This window comes from Melospiza georgiana, chromosome 3 (assembly GCF_028018845.1).
Source record: "Melospiza georgiana isolate bMelGeo1 chromosome 3, bMelGeo1.pri, whole genome shotgun sequence".
Classification (NCBI taxonomy): domain Eukaryota; kingdom Metazoa; phylum Chordata; class Aves; order Passeriformes; family Passerellidae; genus Melospiza; species Melospiza georgiana.
The window spans coordinates 49,530,643-49,552,119 of NC_080432.1; the positions used below are offsets into that span (position 1 = coordinate 49,530,643).

At 39.6% G+C, this 21,477-nt stretch overlaps 1 protein-coding gene across 1 annotated transcript in view; it reads left to right on the plus strand.

Annotated features, from left to right (window-relative positions):
• Nucleotides 1–21,477, plus strand: part of LTBP1 (latent transforming growth factor beta binding protein 1) — a 187,590-nt gene that overhangs the window by 158,689 nt on the left and 7,424 nt on the right. Inside the window, exons 26-30 of the mRNA XM_058019741.1 lie at nt 5,155–5,337; nt 6,621–6,707; nt 9,035–9,163; nt 10,495–10,635; nt 12,940–13,110. Of these exons, the coding sequence (XP_057875724.1) occupies nt 5,155–5,337; nt 6,621–6,707; nt 9,035–9,163; nt 10,495–10,635; nt 12,940–13,110 (711 nt within the window). The remainder of the gene's footprint in view (nt 1–5,154; nt 5,338–6,620; nt 6,708–9,034; nt 9,164–10,494; nt 10,636–12,939; nt 13,111–21,477) is intronic.

Here is a 21,477-nt window from a genome sequence, read left to right on the forward strand (position 1 = left end):
CTACAGGCCTGTCAGTCTCACTTCAGTGTCTGGTAAAGTTATGGAGAAGATTAATATGGGAATTATTGAAAAACACCTGAAAAGCAACATGGTCATTGGTCATAGCTGGCATGTCTTCATTAGGGGAATGCCTATCAAACCTGATTTCCTTTTCTGACAAGGTATCCCACCTAGCTGATCAAGGGAAGCCAGTTGATGTAATCTTTTTGGATTTCAGTAAAGCTTTTGATATTGTCTCTCACAGGATCTTTCGTGACAAAATGTCCAGCACACAGCTGGATAGACACATCATGGGATGGGTGAGCAGCTGGCTCACGGGCCTGGCACAAAGGGTTACAGTGAATGGGGTGACATCAGACTGGGGACCTGTCACTAGGGGGGTTCCACAGGGCTCCATTCTCGGCCCTGTGCTCTTCAACATCTTCATAAATGACTTGGACACAGGACTGGAAGGGATACATAGCGACTTCACAGAGGATACAGAACTGGGAGGAGCTGTTGAATACCTTGAGGGCAGAGAGAACCTCAACAAACCAGAGAGCTGGGCAATCACCAACGGTGTGAAGTTCAACAAAGGAAAGTGTTGGATTCTGTACCTGGGATGGGACAGCCCTGGACATATGGACTGGCTGGGGAATGAGATGCTGGAGAGCAGTGCCACAGAAAGAGACCTGGGGGTCCTGGTTGATGGCAATTCAGCAGTGGTCTGGCAGCCAGGAGGGCCAGCCCTGTCCTGGGGGGCATCAGGGACAGCATCACCATGGAGATCTCCACTAAGGTACCTGGGCCCACTAGGTAACTACGGCTAATTTAGATGTTGCTTTCTCCTGGCTACATGAAATACAACCAGCTATTTATGGTAATATATTTAACAGTGATTGATGGGATTTATAAGTCAAAATCATGGTTTTGGTGTCCAAAACCAAAAGTCCCTTCTAGATTGATTAATATTGAAACAAAATCAATCCCCCCTGTAATCTAACCAACGACCAGTACAAAAAACTTGAGGCTGCCAAGTAACATAACAGTTAATAAATTTGATCCATAAGGTTCCTTAAGGCTAGAAATTTGGTGCATGAGTATAGATTCTAAATTTCCTAAACATTATGGGCTTTCTTATTGTTAAGTGAATTTCAGTTGTCTGTGGACAAAGTCTTAGCTGTAAGTTTTATGTGTGCATCAGTTGCACTAATCCCTGAATTGTGTATATGCAGGTATATTTATATGCACTGTACATGCACGTGTTGGTTTGTCACGTGTGGAGTCAGTTGAGAAATCTAAACTAGTACACCCTGATAATGGGCCCATACCAATATACTTTTACTTTCTTCTTGAAAATCAGATTCTGAAAGTGAGAATTGTTACTCAAATTCTTACTCAAGCTGTTTGCTCAGAGTCATCATTTGCTGATGTGAAGAAGTCGTGAAGTTATAATGACTATTTTTCATTGTTGCAACCAGTTTTCTGATTGCATCTGTAAGCATTGTTGGTACACAGTTGCAGTATTTGAGATCCTGTCTGTTTTGGTTTCTTCAGATCACAGTTGTTAACAGAACACTATTTAGGCAAATATTTCAGTGTATGCTGAAGTCTAAGCATATGCTAATCCATATTATTTACTGAATCCTATATTACTGATGCATTTTTTTGTATCAAACATATGCTAAGGATATTGTAGGATTAAGGTTATGCTAAGGTATATAAATCTATTTCTAAGAAATACTTCAGAATACAGTCCAGCAGCAACTACACAGAATTCCTCTCATAGGCTGTTAATAGAACAGTTAGATCGAAAATGGGGTAAAATTATTTTTCTTTACCTTAGATATAGAGATATTTTACATTTTCTAACCAAAAAAAACCCCAGAAACAACAATACAAAAAAATAAGTATTCCTTTTCTGTCATATTTTGTCAACATACCTAGTGAAATCACTTTCAGAAACAGCCTGTTTACTAAATGGTTAATAATCTATGATAGAGAAATTAAAAGCTTGTAGACATAGACTGGACTTGGTTTAAAAAGAAAAAAAAGGTTTGTGTCTCATTTGCTTTCCAAACATTCATGACACCTTCTTGACTAACCCTCACTCACAGCTGTGTAAACAACAGCCATTTAAGCTGCTGAACAGATAATGGAAGGAGAAACCAGCACATGATATGTAAAATGGGAATAAACAAGGACATGATGAGACCATATCCCTTTCCTTCCAAGGCAGCTTCTGGTGTTCTTTCTCTGATAAGCAGCATGAAAACAGCCATGCTTTCTCTTCCAATGAAGATTTGGCTTTAATTCAGTTAGACAGATGGCAAATGGCCAAGGAAAATGTATAAATTGGTGACTGAAGTACTGCTCTCTCACCTTGGAATGGCAGATTTAGTTCAGCTGGATTTCTGTGACATGATAGTCTTAATATAGTTCCTATTGGATAGCAACTGATACCACAAAACCGCCTCAATTGATGAAATTCAACACATTATGGAAAATTGTAATTATCAGATGAGGGTTGACCACAGGCTAAAGTAACAAAGCTGAAATAAGCAGCCAGCTGGGTGTATCCTTTAATGTATGATTTAGTTATATTGGCAAAACTGCAAAGCCTTGTAGGTGGCAACATCATACTAAATTTGAATGGAGGTGTCTGCCAACCCTTTAGCCTCCCAAAATTGAAGTCACTTTTCTGAGGAAAATAGAAGTAAATCCAATTGTCTGTGTCTAATTAGAAACCAAAAGAACTATTATACATGTTCATACTATTGAAGTGCAATAATAGGCAACCCATGCTGACATTTTAAAATCTGCTTTTCTCCAAATGGATCTAGTATTTGCACACCCAGTAAAGTTCCTTTGCTCCATCTGCTTTGGGAAATGTGGGTGGGCAGTGATTGGATTGAAACAGCAAGAGCTGGAGTTCATTTAATTCTTTCAGCATTTGTTAGACATCACTATCTTCAAGCTCCCACCTCAAAAACACTTTTTAAGTGAGATCTTAAAACCCACTATAGAGTTGCTTGCCTCTTGTTTCAAAGGTGATTCACTTTTTTTTTCCAAGTTCCAGCCGAAGTTCTCTATTCAGGCAGGCTGTTCACCTTCCCTCCTGTCCCATCTTTCGGCACATGAGGATGGCCTGCTCCTGCTCCTTTAGGATTTTCTTCCTAAAGTACATCCAGCCCTCCTGGACTCTTTTGCCCTTCAGGACTGCTGCCTTAGGGAGTCTCTCAACCAGTCTCCTAAAGAGGTGAAAGTCTGCCCTCTGGAAGTCCAAGGTGGCAGATCTGCTAGCACCCCTCCTCACTTCCAAAGAGTCACAATCACTATCATTTCCTGATTGCTTTTCCCACCGTGGCCTCTGACCATCACATCACCCGCCCATCCTTCTCTGTTCACAAACAGCAAGTCCTCTGGGGCACCTCCCCTGGTTGGCTTCCTCACCAGACATGTCAGGAAGTTCTCTTCTACACACTCCAGGAATCTCCTAGACTGCTTCCTTTCTGCTGTGTTGTATTTTCTGTCAGACATCTGGTATGCTGAAGTCTGCCATAGCAGTAAGGGCCAGGGATAGCAAGACTTATCCCAGCTACTTATAGAATATTTCTTCTCTCCATCCTGGCTGGGTGGTCTACATCAGACTCCCACCACGATACCTGCCTTGTTGGCCTTTCCCCTGATTCTTACCCATAAGCACTCAACTCTCTCATCATCATCATTCAACTCCAGACAACTGAGACACTCCCTAACACACAGGGCTACCCCACAGCCTCTCTTTCCCTGCCCGTCCCTTCTCAAGAGTTTACAGCTGTTCATTGTGGTGCTCTAGTTGTGCGAGTCATCTCACCGTGTCTCTGGTAGCAGCTCTGTTCCAGTTTTCCTGCCGCAACATGGAGCCAACATTTGCTGCAGCAGCATCTTGAAATGCGCTGCCGCTCTATAAAGTAGAGGTTCTGATTCCTGCCTGATTCCTGCCTACAGCTGTGTTTCTTGAGAAATGTCTCATGCTTACCTTATTGTACAAGAGCCTGGGTAAAAACAATGAGATCTCAAAGAGTGAGAAATCAGCCAACATGGAATAAGTTTAATAGGTTTTTTGTGACTTAAACATTTGTTAAGTACTAAGCACAAAGAATTTCCCTAGCTAAAAAGGAAATGAGCTAGTCTCTTCAAGATTTATCTATCTAAAATTCCTGAATAAAGTTTTGGGTTTGATTGATAAATGGGAGCATACAAAATTTTAGAGCTTGGTGACTTTACTGATGGCCTGTGAAAAGTTTTTCATATTGATCAAGTGTGAATAACAATTTTATGTGGTAGTTCCCACTTCTGAGCCCTTGATGATAGTTTTTGTGAAGTGAAATGTTAGGTACACAGAGTTCTGCAAACACAGAAGCTTTAAATAGGTTTTTCTTTCAAAATTGCTTCTTGGTGTATTTCAGGAGTGCCTTGCTTTTGAAAGGTCTTTGAGTATTATAGTAATAGGGTATTTACTGGATCTGTGGGACAGACTATTTTGCCTTCAGTCCATATAAATATTGTGAGAGGACCCAGTCCGTGCTTAAGGCAATAAATCTGCTTTCTTGGCTGGATTGCTATTTTAAAGTAAAACACAGAGTCAGTTAACTTGACATCTGTATTATATTCCTCTGCTTACTGTGGAGTCAGTAAGTTACTTCTGCAAAAATCATAAAGGGCATTGTATTCAAATGTGGAGTGTGCTTTTTCACAGTGAAATTAAAAGGGGCGGTAAATGCTCATTCTTTTGAAAATCGAGTCTATTCAGTTCATGCCTTCACTTCTTTATCTGAAAAAATGAGGTTGTAATATTTGCTTACCTCTGTGAAGAGCTTTTGGATTCATATGTGAAGAGCATATGTCAAAAGTTGGCCATGTCCATTAGTAGCAGAACATGAGAGTAGGTACTTCATGCATTGCTTGAAAATGATGGAAGTGCAAATTGGAGGAATCCTTTTATGGTCAAGTTGGAGAACAGGTCTGAAAAAGCCAAAGGAATGTCATTGACTTCCATGGTTCTTTCTAATGTCAAAAAGTTAAACCAAAATTTGTACCTAACCATTTTCTTCTCTGCTCTTTTGACCTCCTGGAAAAGTGAATAATTTCATGTGTCATCTTGTGTGGTTTATGTTTCCTTTTCTACCTTAGAAATGCCGGTAGAGGCTGATCAACAGGAAGATGGAAAGAAGGAGTGCTACTACAATCTGAATGATGCCAATTTCTGTGATAACGTGCTGACGTCCAATGTAACCAAACAGGAATGCTGCTGTACCTTGGGTGCTGGCTGGGGTGATAACTGTGAGATCTTCCCATGCCCTGTCATTGGAACTGGTAAGAGGAGGCCTTCTGTCCCTTTGCAAGCTTTTGAAGCATTGTGTTTATGTTAACAGAGTTTGCTTTGCCTTTAGAGAAGGCTTGCCCATTAAATCCCATATTTTTTAATATTTAGTCATGACTTATCCATAGGAACCCTCCACAGAGGAAAGGATGATAAGAATAATTTCTACCTGTTGTAAATCCATTGGCTTCTCTGCTCTTGCCCTAGGGATTAAAAGAGCCTGTTACTGAGCAGTGATTTTAGGCAAATACGGATTCTCACAAGAGCTTTTTCCAGATGCTATGGTAACACTTTAGATTTTTTCCACAAGCTGGAAAACAAAGGTAACCATTATAATATTTTTGAGACTGCAGCTATTCTTTGTAGTGCTGTTTGTACAGCACTACAGCTTACCAATATATATTATGGCATTAGTTTTACATTTTGCAACTTACAGAACATCAGTTAATAATGTTCTCTGCAGACCATTGTTTAACCTCGAAATATTAAATTAGACAAACAGGGCCATTTGTCACAAATTTTGAAGAGTACTTGAAACATAAACAGGGATGGTTGAAATTCAGAATCCAGCTGGAAAAAAAATCACATAAGAGAAGAACATGCGTAAACCTTGGGATTAAATGCTAAAGATTACTTTTCACAGAAATGCATCATCATGTTTAATTCTGGTTTTAACTATACCTTAGAATTGGTCAAATTGAAATGAAATGCAAAATGAAAAAGGGGCCTCTCTGCTTGGATAGGTTTGTTTGATTCTGTATAGTCTCCAAGACACTTGAAATAATTTTTCTCTGTAATGCACACCATGTTCTCCTGTTGCAGTCAATTAGTGTTTTGCCTGTATGAGGACTGAAGAATGTGGACAGGGGTTTGTATCTCAGTTGGAGTATGCCTAGATTACAGCTTGCAGCATAGCTCAGAGAGGCCCATGCTAGCTTTAATTAATGTAATTTGGCTACTGGTATTGTTATAACTGCAGTGTACCATGAAACCTAGTAAGGACCACATTCTCCTGCCAAAAAGCAAGAGAAATGAGTTTGCCTGGAGCTGTGTGATGCTGTAGGCAGCCTAGTGAGGTTTGGTTTTTTTTCTGCAAACTGAGAGCAGGGGCAAGTCAGGCTGTGGCATTTAACATCCCTCATTAAACTAAAAGTGTGTATGATTGCCTGATAGATGTAAAGAAGGCTAATATCTCAAAGTACCCTGAAATACATGTAACACTACATATGTGAATACCTTCTTCTTAACAACATAATTTTTTTTCTTTCTTTCCCAGCTGAATTTACTGACTTGTGTCCTGAAGGAAAAGGTTTCATTCCCTCTGGAGAATCATCTTACGGGCTTCTTGCTCAGAATTACAAAGGTCAGTACTGACTTGTATTAAGTTTAATTATTTCAGAAGTGCTGGTAGTTGATTGGCTAGAAATGTGAGCCAGGAATGTAAGCATACTAATTCAAATTTTATTAGGTGATAAAAACATTTTGTAGTACAAAACATTGCTGAAAATCATTCTAGGGGTTGTTAAGAATGTTGATTACACAGTCTCTGTAATATTCTGGTTTAATTTCTACTAAGTGCTATATGCTGTGAGAATAGGTGCTGTGACCACAAACCACAGATACTTATTTACATATGGAATACAATGCCAGCTTAAATTTGTAAATATATGTATGGGAAGCTGGAAGAGAGGAGAGAATTCTGTTAAACATTTGACCTGCAAGGGCGAATGAATATTAAAACTGAAGAGAAGTTCAGCAACGATATTTTCATTACAGACCTTCATAGAATAATTACTGGTGGTAGTCCAGTGGTAGTAAAGAAATCAGAGTGATAGAAGTTGGGAGGGAGCTGGCATCACCAAGAAGGAAAATTGAGATCAGCAAAATTTCTTTTCAGTTTTGAGAAGTAGCCATCAATATTGATAATTTTTAAGATTGTCACAGAACTCATCTTAAAGTCTTTGAGAGTATTTTTGTTGAGGTATTGTTTAAGGGGGTTGTTTATCTTTAGAGATCTAAGATTTCTGTGTATATTCACAATGAGGATTTGGAACTTGCTGTGTGTGCAGCATATCCAAATTAGTCTCAAATAAAATCTGTGTTGTTCTTGTGCTAGCTCAGGGTTGGTAATATCTCTAGCTGCTATAAATACTGAAATGTATACTGAGTAATGTAGACTGAATAAATACTGAAGTACTCTACCTGGAAATATCTTCCACAAATCCCTGTCATACTATGACTTTTTTCCTTTTCAGTAAATTTATGTTGTAAAACCTTAGGAATGGCACAAAGGACAAACACTAAACAGATAAATAACTTTTACTAATGTGCTCTTTTTGTAATGTGATCTTTCTCTGTTACACTAACTTAAATGTTACTGTTGCTTTTGTCCACAAGCTTCTGCTTGTAGGAGCAAGTCCTGTTTTGCTATTGGAATTATCTGTCAGAAGTGAATAGCCTGGTAGCCTTCCTTGGTTTTGCTTCCAGGCTTTCCCACTTTTCTCCAGACACAAATCCGTGTTCCACAGGAAAACCACAGATGTGAACACGACGTTTTTTATTAATCTTTGCATTATTCTTGCTACAGTCAAAATATTTAATGTTTGTAGCCACTTAGTGACTGGAAGAGTGGATGTAAAAATAAATCGTTTTCTACATCTTTCAGTTCTTCTGGAGAAAAGGAAACATTTGAATAATGTCCCTTTCAAGCTACTGTACAGCTGGAAATGATAGCTTTGGGATCAGATCTGTGGTGCCCCAGAATATAAATGGGGAGTAAATATATGGAAGACAGTGGATTAAAATAATTGGTATTGAGAGAAGAATGACCTACTTTAAATTGTGCCTTTTATTGCCGTTTTCACTGCAAACCTTGCTTTAACAGATTGGGTCTAAGTAGGTCTAGCAAATGAAAAGTAGGCTGGAAAAAAGGAAGTGAATGGAATTCCAACAGTAACAAATACATAAATAAAGACTGGGAAAAAATGTGTACAACTGTGAAAAGCAATATATGAGCTGGCATATATTTTCCATGAAACCTCCCTGAACACGTTTAGCCTCATTTGAAAGCATGGTAGATTCTCTTTTTCAGCCATCACTAGTTCTGTAGTGATTGCCACCCAGTGTTCAGCCACAGACACAATTGGCCCTGTGAGGGGGAAGGCTGCACTCAAGTTGTGCTTTGAGCAACAAAGCCATGAGCAGTGCAGATAGGAAGATTTCCTACTGTGCACAGCAGAGTCACCAAACTCTATGCAAGAAGATTAGTTAGTTTGGTAGCCAGATGGTGTCCTTAAATTACATCCATGGTAGGAACACCTTCAGTAAAGCAAATTATATGGGAAAATACAGGCTATATTGTTCATCTGTTTTGCTTGGAGTTAGGAGCAATCTGATACCAAAGGAACTAAAGGAAAACTGCAGATTATTCCGTTCTCTCTGTGCCACAGGACTTAATTCTGACAAGGGAAAGTAAGGGTCCACCAATTTTTCCATTTCCACTCTGGCTATATCGCCTCTTCCACACCAGTTGTCTGAGGGGTTTTTTTCTGTGGATATCTGTGCTCCTGGGATTTTCTGTTTAAATTGAAGTTTGCTTGAACAGAGAAGTGTATAGGATTTATTCCATCTTGCTTGTCTACATGGCATCATAATAACAATGGTAACACAACGTTTACGTTTTCTCCCCAGATGCTGATGAATGCCAACTCTTTGGCCAAGAAATCTGTAAAAACGGCTTCTGTTTGAATACACAGCCAGGTTATGAGTGCTACTGCAAACAAGGCACATACTATGACCCTGTTAAGCTCCAGTGCTTTGGTAAGTTTATTTAAAGTGGTCTTGTCACTATAATAGTATGCAGATGGGCAAAACAAGCAGACTCCTGCAGCAGGATTCCCATCACAACTGTGGCATTTCCAGTAAGGGGAGAAACACTGGGCCTCTGGACTCCTGTAGCAGTTTTGTAAGATGCATTGGGTCATTTCCCTTCCTTCCGCTTGGCTGAGCAGCAATTCTGGATGACATGGCTGTGGCATGTAGAGCAGGGTTTGCTTTATTTGCCTCCTTTTTCAGCAAATTACTCCCAGGAGTTTTCATCTCCAGAACAGCCTATTGTGCTCCTTTGAGTGCACAGTCAAGAACTGGTGCCAGCCTTAATGCAGGCAACACAGAGTGATCAGAGGGAGCTCCCTCCTCACATGCACACTGCTGCTTCACTCTGCCAAGGGACAGTTTAGCCTTCTGTTCTTTGTGTATGAGGTGAGCAGTGAAAGCCTGTATGTTGAAGCTCACCTTTCATTTGGTAGGTGTTCTGGGTTTACTATATTAAATCAAATTAATGCAGACTTCTTTTTTGTTTCAAGGACAGCTATTTTCCCCATGGAGTTAATATGCAATGTGAAATTACAGTTGAGGTCATTGATAAGCCCATTTTAGCCTGCACAACCTTGTACTCTTTTGGTTCTGGTATTCAACTGAAAATTACTTATGACCATGACCCTGACTTTTGCTTTGTAAGCAGAGAACCATGTATAATGTGCAAAATACCATAATGAAAGGAAGCAATTTTTGCAACTGCAATAAGGGAGCTTTTTACCTTGGGATTCTGTGATTATTCTTTACAAAGGGTGGAATTTTAGCTGACTACATGTAATTTATCTGAAGTGGCCTGCTCTTCCCTTTAAGCTAAATTTCAGCTTTTGCTTTCCAAGACAAACTAAGAAAAATAACTACCATGGCTAGGTAAGGTGATCTCTTCTTCTGACAAGCTCACAAGAAATCACTAAGAGTATGCCTACCTGCCTGCTGGTATTGTCCTGAAGGGAGAGGAATGTGGGAGGCAGTAGCAACTATACTTGAGTGCAGGGTATTCCTGGCACTGCAGCCCCTACAACAAGCCTCTTTATCCTCCCAAGTACTTCTCTGTACTAACTCCCTAAGACTTGAGGATCAGAGGTCAGCATCCTTCAGATGTCTGTCCTTCTCCATGGGCACAGGTAGGATTTTTTTGCCAGCAGTGGGTATTTGTGGTAGTTTACTGAAGGCTTGTAGGGAAGTCTGCTCCTAATATAAGAAAATAGAAACATAGATTAACACAATGCAAATACTTTGTGCTGGCTTTCCTTGATACATTTCCTTCCATTTTAAAGACACGGATGAATGTCAGGACCCACACAGCTGTATTGATGGCCAGTGCATTAACACAGAAGGATCTTACAACTGTTTCTGTACACACCCAATGGTTTTGGACGCAACAGAAAAGCGATGCATCAGACCAGCAGATTCAAGTGGTATGATCCATTATACATATTACTGAAGTGAGTACACCTCTACGAGGTGGTGCTGACATGGCTACAGACCCAAAGTCTAAGCTTAGACTGGGTCACCCTTGGATGAGCCTGCTCTTCTGGAGGATTTTGGAAGGCAATGCTTGGACCGTCGTCTGTTGATCCAGAAGGCACCGTGATGTAGGACTCCACAGTGCTTCACTTTGCCCATACAGACAGGACATTGCTGGAAGTATTGTGAGATTAGGCTCGGGCTGAGGAGTCTTCAGCCAGTTCACCAGCTCTGCGTCTGCCTTGTCCAGCCTTGTAGGTAATGAGGCACAGCCTGCTTGCTGTCTCAGTAAGGCTGGGGTTTGGCTGCAGGCTAAGTCTCAAGATTCAGTTCTACCAAAGTAAAATAAAAACAAGAATGACAGGATATAGGAGGAAATAGCTAAAATTGTATGTGTGCTTTCAATTGATTAACTTTGAAGGTACATTGAGCTCACAGTTTCAAGCTGTGGGCTTCAGCATCAGTGTTGAAGTAACATTTTTTTGTGTGCTTTTAATTTCAATAGACACTTATTTCAGAAAAAAAAAGTTAGATATTATGAGATTCTTGGAAACCTCTCAGAAATCCAGAGCATTATGCAGTCTGCACAGCTTTGTCTATGCCATTCATGTCTTCGACAGAAGTGTTACAATGGGTTTGATTTAATGCTGGCACTGTATAGCCATAAATCCAGACCTCTGGTTCCTGCAACTTGCAGTGAATTTTCCTGAGATGCTTCTGTAAAAGGAAGTGGGAATACAGACTGAATGCCTGCTTTAGTCACTCCAAATTGTAAGGCTGAGATTTTTAGGAGTGATGTGGTCACCCTGTTGCGTGAAACTGTGAAAGAACCACAGCATTTCTATTGTTCAATCTTCAGTTAAACAAACCAAGAGCAGGATTGTCCTTTGGGTTCATCTAGGATGTGAAGAGAATGCAAGAGCCCAAAGGGTCTTCTGTCATGAGACATTCGGCTGACACAGCAGTGAACATCTCAGCCAGCACAGAGCACTCAAGCCTTGTGTCGCTACTGGCAATGTCCCCCTCATGCACAGGGGGAGGGGGCAGGCTGGTTCTTTTGCTGCCCGCAGAATTTGGAGTCAGTTGCAGAGACCCACTGCTGCTTTTCACTGCATATTCTGCCAAGCTCTTAGTAGAATAGGTATCTAAGCTGTGATCACCTTCATGCTTTCAGAAGTCTGTTTTGCTCTTGAGTGAGGTTTCGGTTCTGTACTCAGCCATGCATAATGTGAAAATGCGGTAAATGGATATGCACAGACAAAACAGAACCTTGCTTTGTGACAACACTTATTTTTCACTCTGTGTTGGAACAAAATCAAAACCTTGCAGATGTCTTCACAAAACCATTGTGCTGAGGTTTTTACATTCCAAGTGGAAGATTAAGTTTACAGTTCCTCTCCTTCTGATCAGCAGTGATCAGAACTTGCTGGGACTGGGAATGGTTTCTTCTGAGATCTGTGTCAAAACTATTATGCCTCTGAAATATTCCAGCCTGGACAAAAATACAGATTTTTGTTAATGTTCATAAGAATGTGACAGTAGTTCACAGCAGTGTTCTGTCTTTAACAATAGCTGTAAGTGGATGATTGGAGACCAGGAGGGCAGATAAACAATACTTCTCTTCACCCTCCCCAGCACTCTCTCAGCCTCCAGCTATTTTCAGCTCAGGGGATTTCCTGAGACTGATGTAGTTTGTCTGTTTAGTTAATGGGACTCTGTCTTCCAAGTATTTGTCCAGTCTCCCAGGGAGACCATGTAAAATTTTTGTTGAGCTCTGCCCTAGTTGTAACAGTTCTTTCAGATGCATTGATTGCAATATAAGAAAAGCGAAATAACAACTTTTAAAGATCTATTGTGTGGATGGAGTTCCCCAAATATTCACCTCTCTCCCAATGCTGTTTTTTGTCAAGCTCTGTTAACTTCCATGGGAGCCGAGCTGAATCCCTGTTAAGTGTTCAGCAGTGACTATGATTTAGAAAGATCTGGTTTTTGGATATGCAATACAATGTGCTTTTAAATTGGCCTAATGTGACAACTCAGGACATTGTAAGATTTTTCCAAAGCTGAACATTCAAGGGATGAGCCACCTCATGACCTTAAAAAAGATCATGACTTCTAAGCTTAAATTTGTATTCAGCAAAGTCTGTAAAGCTAAGTTATTTTTCTAATTTAAATTTACAAATTTTATCATTATACCAGCGTCTTATTTAAATAACAGTGATGTGACAATGACCTAATCCTGTCTTCTCCATCAGAACAAACTGAAGAAGCTGAGGTCTACCAGGACCTTTGCTGGCAGCACCTAAGTGACGATTTTGTCTGTAGTCGCCCGCTGGTTGGAAAGCAGACGACGTACACGGAGTGCTGCTGCCTGTACGGGGAGGCCTGGGGCATGCAGTGCGCCCTGTGTCCCATGAAGGAGTCAGGTAAGGAACACACACAGCACTGCTCCAGCAGTGCTTGGAGCACTCCATTGCTTTCATCCCTTGCATTTGCACCTGCACCAGTAACTTGAGAAAGAACAGAAAACCCCTAGCCCCTCTAGTTAAGAGAAATGGGTTACCAATAAGGACTGAAGAATTTCCAGGGACTGTAGTTTAGTGTGGCATTCACATTCTCTGAAAAAATCTCTTCGCCCAGGATTTTTCTCCTGGGAAGCTGAGAGGCCTCAGAGAAAAGGAAAACAATTCTTATCTCATTTGCTTCTCCTGTGTTGTGCTCATGTGGAATGTGTTTGGAGATTGTCTACCCACAGGTGATACTGTTTCATTGGATTCTGGTGTGAGTTGTTATGACTCATTGGCCAATTGGGGCCAAACTGTGTCAAAACTCTGGCAAGATTTTTCCACGAGTCACAAATTTTCATTATTATCTTTTTAGCATTCAATAAGTATCTTTTCTGTATTCTTTAGTATAGTATAGTATTCTTTAATAAAATATAGTATAATAAAGTAAAAAATCACCCTTCTGAGAACATGGAGTCAGATGCATCATTCCTGCCTTCATCAGGGCATCCCAGCAAATACAATAGTTTAGTGTTAAAAAGAAAGCTGGCTGTTGTATTTGTAAAAGACTGTATTTTGTTTACATGTTTGGAAATCAGATACTTTTCTATGATATTTCAGGTAGAAGGTGTTACTTGTGGTGACTACAAAAGCTGAATGGATACAGAGAGACATGTCTTTGACACACAGATTTATTTCTGGGTTCTGGAGGAGGGGCTAGTGGAAGCAGCATAGGTAGATGTCATGCTTTGCCTGAGATACATCAGCCCTGGTTACACAGTCTGGTGGTACAATACAAACTTCTTCCCCCCCTATATAAACTGTTCCAAGGCTTAGTTTGGATGCAGCTTTCTTACTATAAATATGTCTTTCAGTGACATACCTTACCATGTAGGAATACCAACCTGCACTGGTAAAGCATTTTATTGTGCACATTCCTGGATTTTCACTTGGGCCTTTGTTACTCTAATGGTAGTGTTGTGGCTAAAGCAATACATGTTTTACTTGTAGGAAAAAACCAGGAATTAAAAAACTACGTAGAGAGGCTCAGTGCAGCATTAATGTGGCTGTTTCTGTCTGCTTGGGTTGTATGCTTTTATAATTTACTTGCAAGGTCCCTGAACCTGTTCTTAGATATCTTTACTTGTTTGAGTTTGCTTTGGAAATGCAGCAACTGAAAAAAAAGCATCTGATTTTGATGATCTTGGCTAGAGTAAGTGCTGGCTGATGCTTACCCCAGGAAGAGACTGAAGAAGAAAAACAGGGCATGACAGCAGCTTGATTTATAAGATTTGGAAATCTTTGAAATGTCTTTGTCAGAACAAATCTTACATGAGGACATCAAATTACTATACCTGCTAGAATAATAAATGCAGTGGAAAGAAATGTAATGTTGCCCTGTATTTGAAAGACAAATATAGAGCAACAGCTAATAGCAAGAATCGTTGCTATGGCCTGGAACTCCTCAAGTGGAAAGATTGAGCAGATTAGAGGAGTTTTTCCTCTTACAAAGTTCATCACGTGGTGAGAGTGACCCATCTGTGTCATGCAATCCTGAGGGAACAAAGAAAAGCTGTTCCTGTTAGAGTTAAATTAGGTATGAGATTTACTTCTGGAGATTTCTAGCTAGTTACATTTAAAGCAGGATAAATCTGAAAAGCAAGAGATAAGGACCACCAACATGGTCAGGCAAAGAGAACCTGCCTCACAAGGAAGATGAAAAATTTCAAACATAGCTGCAGAACAAAGACTACAAATTCTAAGACTCTCCTCTAGAGCACAATCATGGAGGATTCCCAGAAGCTTTTAATTTAAACAAAAGTGCAGTAAAAAATTGGAACTATTTCAGTCTGAAAATACTAGATGTATTTTGATCATTAGGAACACAGGATTCTGGATTCTGTGCCAACAGTGGGGTGCAAATCCCCAATAGCTTATGAAGGAAATTGAGAAATTCATTTTAAAAATTACGTGGAGGTTCCCAATGGATACCATCCTAAACATCAGTTGGATGATCCTTCGTCAAAGCTGAAGAACATTATGTTGGGTAATAAAATCTTTCTCCCTCCAGACACAAGATAACTTTTATGTGGTTTCATTTGCATTGAGAAGTATCTGCTTTAATTGAAACTGAGGCATACCTTTGATCCCAAATACTTTAAGTTATCCCTATAGATTGGAAAATAGCTAAAAATAAAAGCCTAGTTAATGTTTAATATGTCAGAACAAACATGCAAGCTCTCATTTTTTTAGTGGAGATGGTATGTGCTCATTTGTCCTCACACACATGTGCATTCACCCACACAGAAACCTGGAAGCCTTTCTCTGTGTTCAGGAACATTTACCAAGAAAAATTTGAAGCTGACTGAACTGAACAAATGATTCATTTGACATGTCTTCAGTCCGTAGCCCTTACAGTGATATCATTGGCTCAGGAGAGTGCTTTCACACCTCCAGGCCATCAGGTCACAGGTTCGGGTCCTGGCTGGGGAACCTGGAATTTCTCCATTTTTAAATACTTAGGTATTGTGTTGGCTGGGTTTACTACTGAAGGTGTTTGCTTCTTTCCCTAGTTAAGGGCTTTCTGAAGATTTTTAACACATGTTAAAGAAGACCTGCCGATGTGAAAAGCATTATTACCACAAGACTTCCACCATGAAAGGAGTTGGATCATAGTACAGATCTGTGGTTTCCTTTCACCTTGTTTATAGTTCCATTGTATTTGAAGATCTAGTCACCACCCTTAGAAAGAAGGAAATACAAGCCTATCACCATAAGTGATACTTTTGCAAGTCCCTTCTAAAGATATTAATGCTTTATTAAAAAGTAAGCTCTAGCTTTTGTAACCCAACTTGTCTTTAAAGTGCTTCCATTTTTTCATGGGAAGATTTAGATACGCTGTTTGAGTAGGATCCATCATAAAACCAGTGAGAAGATAGAGCACTCTTGTAAGAATTTATCCATATTAAGCAAAAAGAAATACAATCTTAATATCAGCCTGAAAACAGAACTTACATGGTTACTACTGTTTCTAAAAACTAATAATCAGTACTTAATTAAACAAATTCCACTCCAAACATTCAGAGACTGAGACAAAAATAAGTAGGATTTTTTGATATTGCAACGAATGTCAACAGCAACATCCTAACAACAGTAAGACTGATAAGTATTTCGGTGACAACTTTAAGAACAAACTCAAAATATTGGTTCAAAGTCCTGATCAAAATACTGGCAGCATGAGCTGTAGTGCTATGGTTGAGTACATCTGACTTGTGCAAACAAGAGAAGTAAAGAAGTTGTTTTCAATTACGTTCAATTATCTTGTAATTAATTATTTCAGTTATCTTAGTATATCATCATTGCGGATAAAGACTTTCACAGATTTCATCAATACCAAAATGTTGACTACTGAAATGTATTCTCTCTGAGCTCACAGTGTCATTAGTCTGTGTTTGCCCAAAGAACAGTAATGGAAGTTTAGTAGTTATTCTTAAAACACTTCTGTGTTATTTTGGGCTTGTCATTGGCAATCTGTAGAAACTGACCAGTTGACAAAAATTAGAAAATTGGATACTTTTTGGTTTAGAAAACAAGAGCAAATCATCCTTTCTTCATTGCACCCACACAAAAAAATACATGTTGGATGCCTGGCCTTTGGAAATGCTGCTTCCTTTGTCAATTTGCTGTTAGTGCCTACCAGCCCAACTCTCTCCATCCAGAGTCCATGGTCTAGTAACTGGTAGCAGGACAAGCACCAATAGGTTTAGCAGCTGGGTCAGAGCCTCCATGCCAGAAAACAGAGCAACTGCCCCAGACTGAAAAAATCTGAAATCCAAAATAAAGCCATATACACCTCAAGTTAACTTGAACTCGTAGGACCTGAACTATAAATGTTCTGAGACTCCAGAAATTCCTGTGAGACCCTTAGGGGAACTGGGATGGATTTTAGGCAAGGTATATGGTTACAGGAAATTTGAAGAGAGGAGATAGAACTATCATCTAGAAAATGTTGAGTGATGTGGTGTGCTGGGTCAGCATTTAATTTACAGAAACAGCCTATCTTTGTATTTGCAAAATGATCGTTTTGAGGCTATTGCAGTGCAGTACCACCTCTGCTTCAATAACACCTGAAGTTGCTGTAAGGTGGTATTAGGAGCCCCTGAACCAAAGAGATGTCAGACAGTTAAGGAGGTACTTTCTTTTCTGTAGCTGGCTGCCTGGAGAAGCTTTCATACAGAAAACCAGGGTGAGGTAGGTCTGGGACTCAGCAGCTTTAGCAGATGTTTTAATAACTATTGAGAATGGGGGTACATTACTACATCTGTAACCTAGACTTTTTGTTGGTTTGAGTACTAAGATAATGTCATGAACACATTCTAAAGCACCCGGAAGAGGCACCAGCATTCTGTTTATCAGCCTGCTTATGTGTGTACCCTTAGAAATAATTTTTCTACTCTTTAAGTTTTGAATTCTATTACTTTGTGGGGTTTTATGGGAACCACTTTATGTTTAGATCTACAGAAAAGACAATGGTATATCTCCAGTCAGTAGATGTTTCAGATGTTCTGTGGCATTAGAAGTCACATAAAGAACTGCTCTTCATATTGTATTTGATGTTTCTCTTTATCTCCACCTTACCATTTGCAAAACCCATGCTGGGAGAACACTGAGAGTAGTGGGTAATGTGGATCACCTGGGCTGTTGTATAGTGTAGGATTTATCTTGGACAATTTCCTATTGTGGTTTTTATACAGAAACCCACATCAGTGCTGCCAGTTTTTCCTTCCATCTGGAAAGATAAATCAGTGCCCTGAGCAATATAGTCCCCTGATCTGTTCTAGACATGTTCTTTACAATGAGATGCTGTCCTAGAGGTCTTTCTCTCTTTCCATGGATTAAAATGGACAATGAACAACTAATTCAGATGCAGACCTTCAGAGATGCCTACATGGAATTGAATTCTACCCATTTCTGGCAGAACAGATTGTTTGGGTTGCATTTTTGTTGCAAAGGAACTCTGTGTATCCTTTGTAAACATTGAGTAAGTTCTGGGCTGAGCTTCCATATTATGAGAACATAGTGTTCCCTTAAAGTCCTGGCTGATGTCACTCATAAAGATCTGGAAGTACAGGGAAAAACCAATGTGTGTAAAGGATGAGTTTTCATCTCTCCTCTTTTGGGATGGTAAAGATGAGCAGGGAGGCACTGGATTCATTTCTGTAGATCATTGCTCATCTTTCCATTTAGGATGGCATTGTGGCTTCTTCCTTTGTGGTAAGGACTCTGGTCAAATGGATTCTGTCCTCTGGGTTTAAAATATTGCAGTGATTGGTCCTTGAATATTCAAATTCTTGTGTTTGGTTGTGCAGTTTTTTCGCTGATTTAATTTCTGTTGATGAAGAGTTTCAGTGCTTTTTCTGAAGGTTAGGAGAGACATGCAGAGTAGCTTTGGCTACATGTTCTTTCTCATGGAACCTCACATTCCAAGTGTTCATGGAAATCAGCAAGGAGTCAGAAAGCCATATGCAAAGTTGTGTCAGAAACAACCTGACTTTTACTCCAACTTTTAACTTTCTACTTGGAGCAAAAGGAATGGCAAGATCATTTTAGGAAACTTGAGCAGCATTAGTAGTGGAACAAAAGGTCACTACCAAGAGGTTTTGAGACAATCAATTTGGTAATTACTTCAGCTTAGCAAGAGATTTACATGCACTGTGAATCTTTCCCAGTTATTTTATTTAGAGTGTGTTCACGAGAGGATATAAACATCCTTCTTAACTAATAAAAAATAGCCTTTAAGACTGACACCTTTACCTTTTTCTTGTGCTGTAGAATAGATACCAATGCTGTTCACTGCAAACCTTAACATTTATCCATAGGCAGCATCAATGAAGTTTTCAAAATTTTCAAATAGCACATCTAAATATAGAGCAGAAATACCATTAGCTTTAGTTCTCATATGATGCAGTGTGCTGAGACAGCAGAAACTTAACCAATTTAGATTGATGTCCAGAACCTTTGCTGAAACTGTTACGTTCTTAAATAACTTGAAGGATCTGGTTTGGTTTCTTAGTCTTGGCTTCTTCTGTGTGTGATGGTGACAATTCTGAGGAGCTGGAACAGAAATAAAGCTTTCTTTATGGACAGGAGCTGGACTGGCTGTGGTGTAGTTGTTTCATGTTTGTGTCAGGAAAAGCTTTTTATCTAATATTTTGCTTTAAATACATGAAATATGGAATAATGTTTCTGACATTAGGAATGTTAGGCCTCTGGGTACAAGTAAGACTCACAAGAGCTTGCTCAGTTACAACTCTATATGCAAATTAGATGCACATTTGCCACAGCTGCATTTTGGCTAACAAGCACCTAAAAGCCACTAAGTTCATGCAATTTATATTGTGTCATCTCTGTCAGCCAAGCTTTCATCACCAATTACAGCTGACGTCTGTGCCAGTACACATGTGTGTCTAGATGTAATCCCCTAACACTTGTTTAATAGGCAATACTTCTGACTTTAAAAATGTCCTTTACATTTTTGGAAGCATGCATCAGCTTCCTTTGATAATAGCCACCCTAAGGTATACAACAAGCTGTCTCTGTGTTTCATTTGCAAGTTATGAGAAAAACTTAGAGACACATGGACCAATGTAGACTAAGCTTTATTAAAAAAAAGGGATTTTTTTTTCTCTTGAATTGTAGTTATATTGTCCCTAATCACAGCCAAGAGATGAGTGAACAGAAAAAATAAACCCCTATATAAAAAGATTTCTTCATTCATTGTGAATTATAGAGTATTTTCTTTCAACTTTACTTGAAAGATTAGTTTCAAAGTCAGCAATAATTTCTGTGACAACTAAAATGCTTCTGTCATTCAGGGATAGTTACACGTTCTGTCTTGGTCTCTGCCCCCTTACCTCCTTCTTGATCTCAGTCTCCTGTTGTCATTTCCCTAGGGCAATGTCATGCTGTTCTCCCATTTGAATACTTGCCTGCAAGTTTCTGTGCACCAGTCATGCTTTCACCCACAAATCTTACAGCACTCTGTTCATGTAGTTCCCTCCCCTGGGAAACTGTGACCAATATACATCACAGTGACCCCAAATACATTATTTTTAATTCGAACTGTAGGAACATAGCATAACAAGGGGAAAAGTTTAAAATAACAGAAAGTGTCATTGCTGTAACTTGTTCTGTCCTCCACAGGGGCACTCTGATGGGTTCATTTCTGTCAGGGATCCAAGTCTCAAGTCTACCTTATTTCAAAACACCAGTTCTCATGACCTTTCCAGAATGTGGCCCCCTGTATACCTTTCAGTCTTTGTACTCTCCTCTCTGCACACCCTTTTTTCCCCTGGGAAAAAAATGGAAAAAAAAGAAAGAAAGAAAAAAAAAAAGACAAGCTGAGAAAGGTGGAATAGATAACTTACCATTGTTATTTCTGAATTTCTACTGTTGGTTTCTTAGGTGAGTTGCTATTGCTCCCTTTGGGTTTATTGCCCGAGCACCTAGTTGACTGAATCAACACAATTTAAAAGACAAGAGATTTAGTCTATACTACTTGGACAGCTAAACAGAACATACAGTATTAAGAGAGTATTACAGGTATAAGACCTAAAAATGCAGACATTCAGAACTTGATTTTTGAGGGACCAGTGGGGCAGGAAACAAGTTTCTCTTGTCAACATTTCTTAATTCTTCCTTAGATGTTGAACAACTTTGCATTGGCAGACATGCAATATAAAATAGTCTTGCACAATCATCAAACTACACAACTCTCATGTACATGAGACCTCCAGCTCTATGGATTTTCAAAAGTTCCAAATGCTTTCTTCAGAACTAAAACATTGTTTATAACTACTAGTATCACTAATGGCAAGCTTAGCCCTGAGTAATCTGGGAAGCCAGTATACAGGTTCTGCTCAGCCCTTCCCATCAGATCACATTCATCTGGAAGAGGCAGTGATCCCTAAAAGCTGCTTGTCTTGTCCCTTTGCCTTTCACTGACTGTTTTTATGTGGTGGTTTCTTCCACACAAGCCAGATGAATTAGTATTTTGTGGTAGAACACAGATTTCCTTTGCCAAGAACATTTGTGGGCATCTGTGACAAAGTGCTTTTACTATGCTGCATAGCTTTCCTCTGTGTCCATTCCGTATGAATGAAGGGATCATTCTGAGATGATAACTTGTCCCCGTGCATGAAGGGGTTAGATGTGGGGAAATAAAAATGAGGTGTTTCTGGTCCTATGACAACTTTTAAAACTGTGCTCATTATCACACTGTCTCAGTGG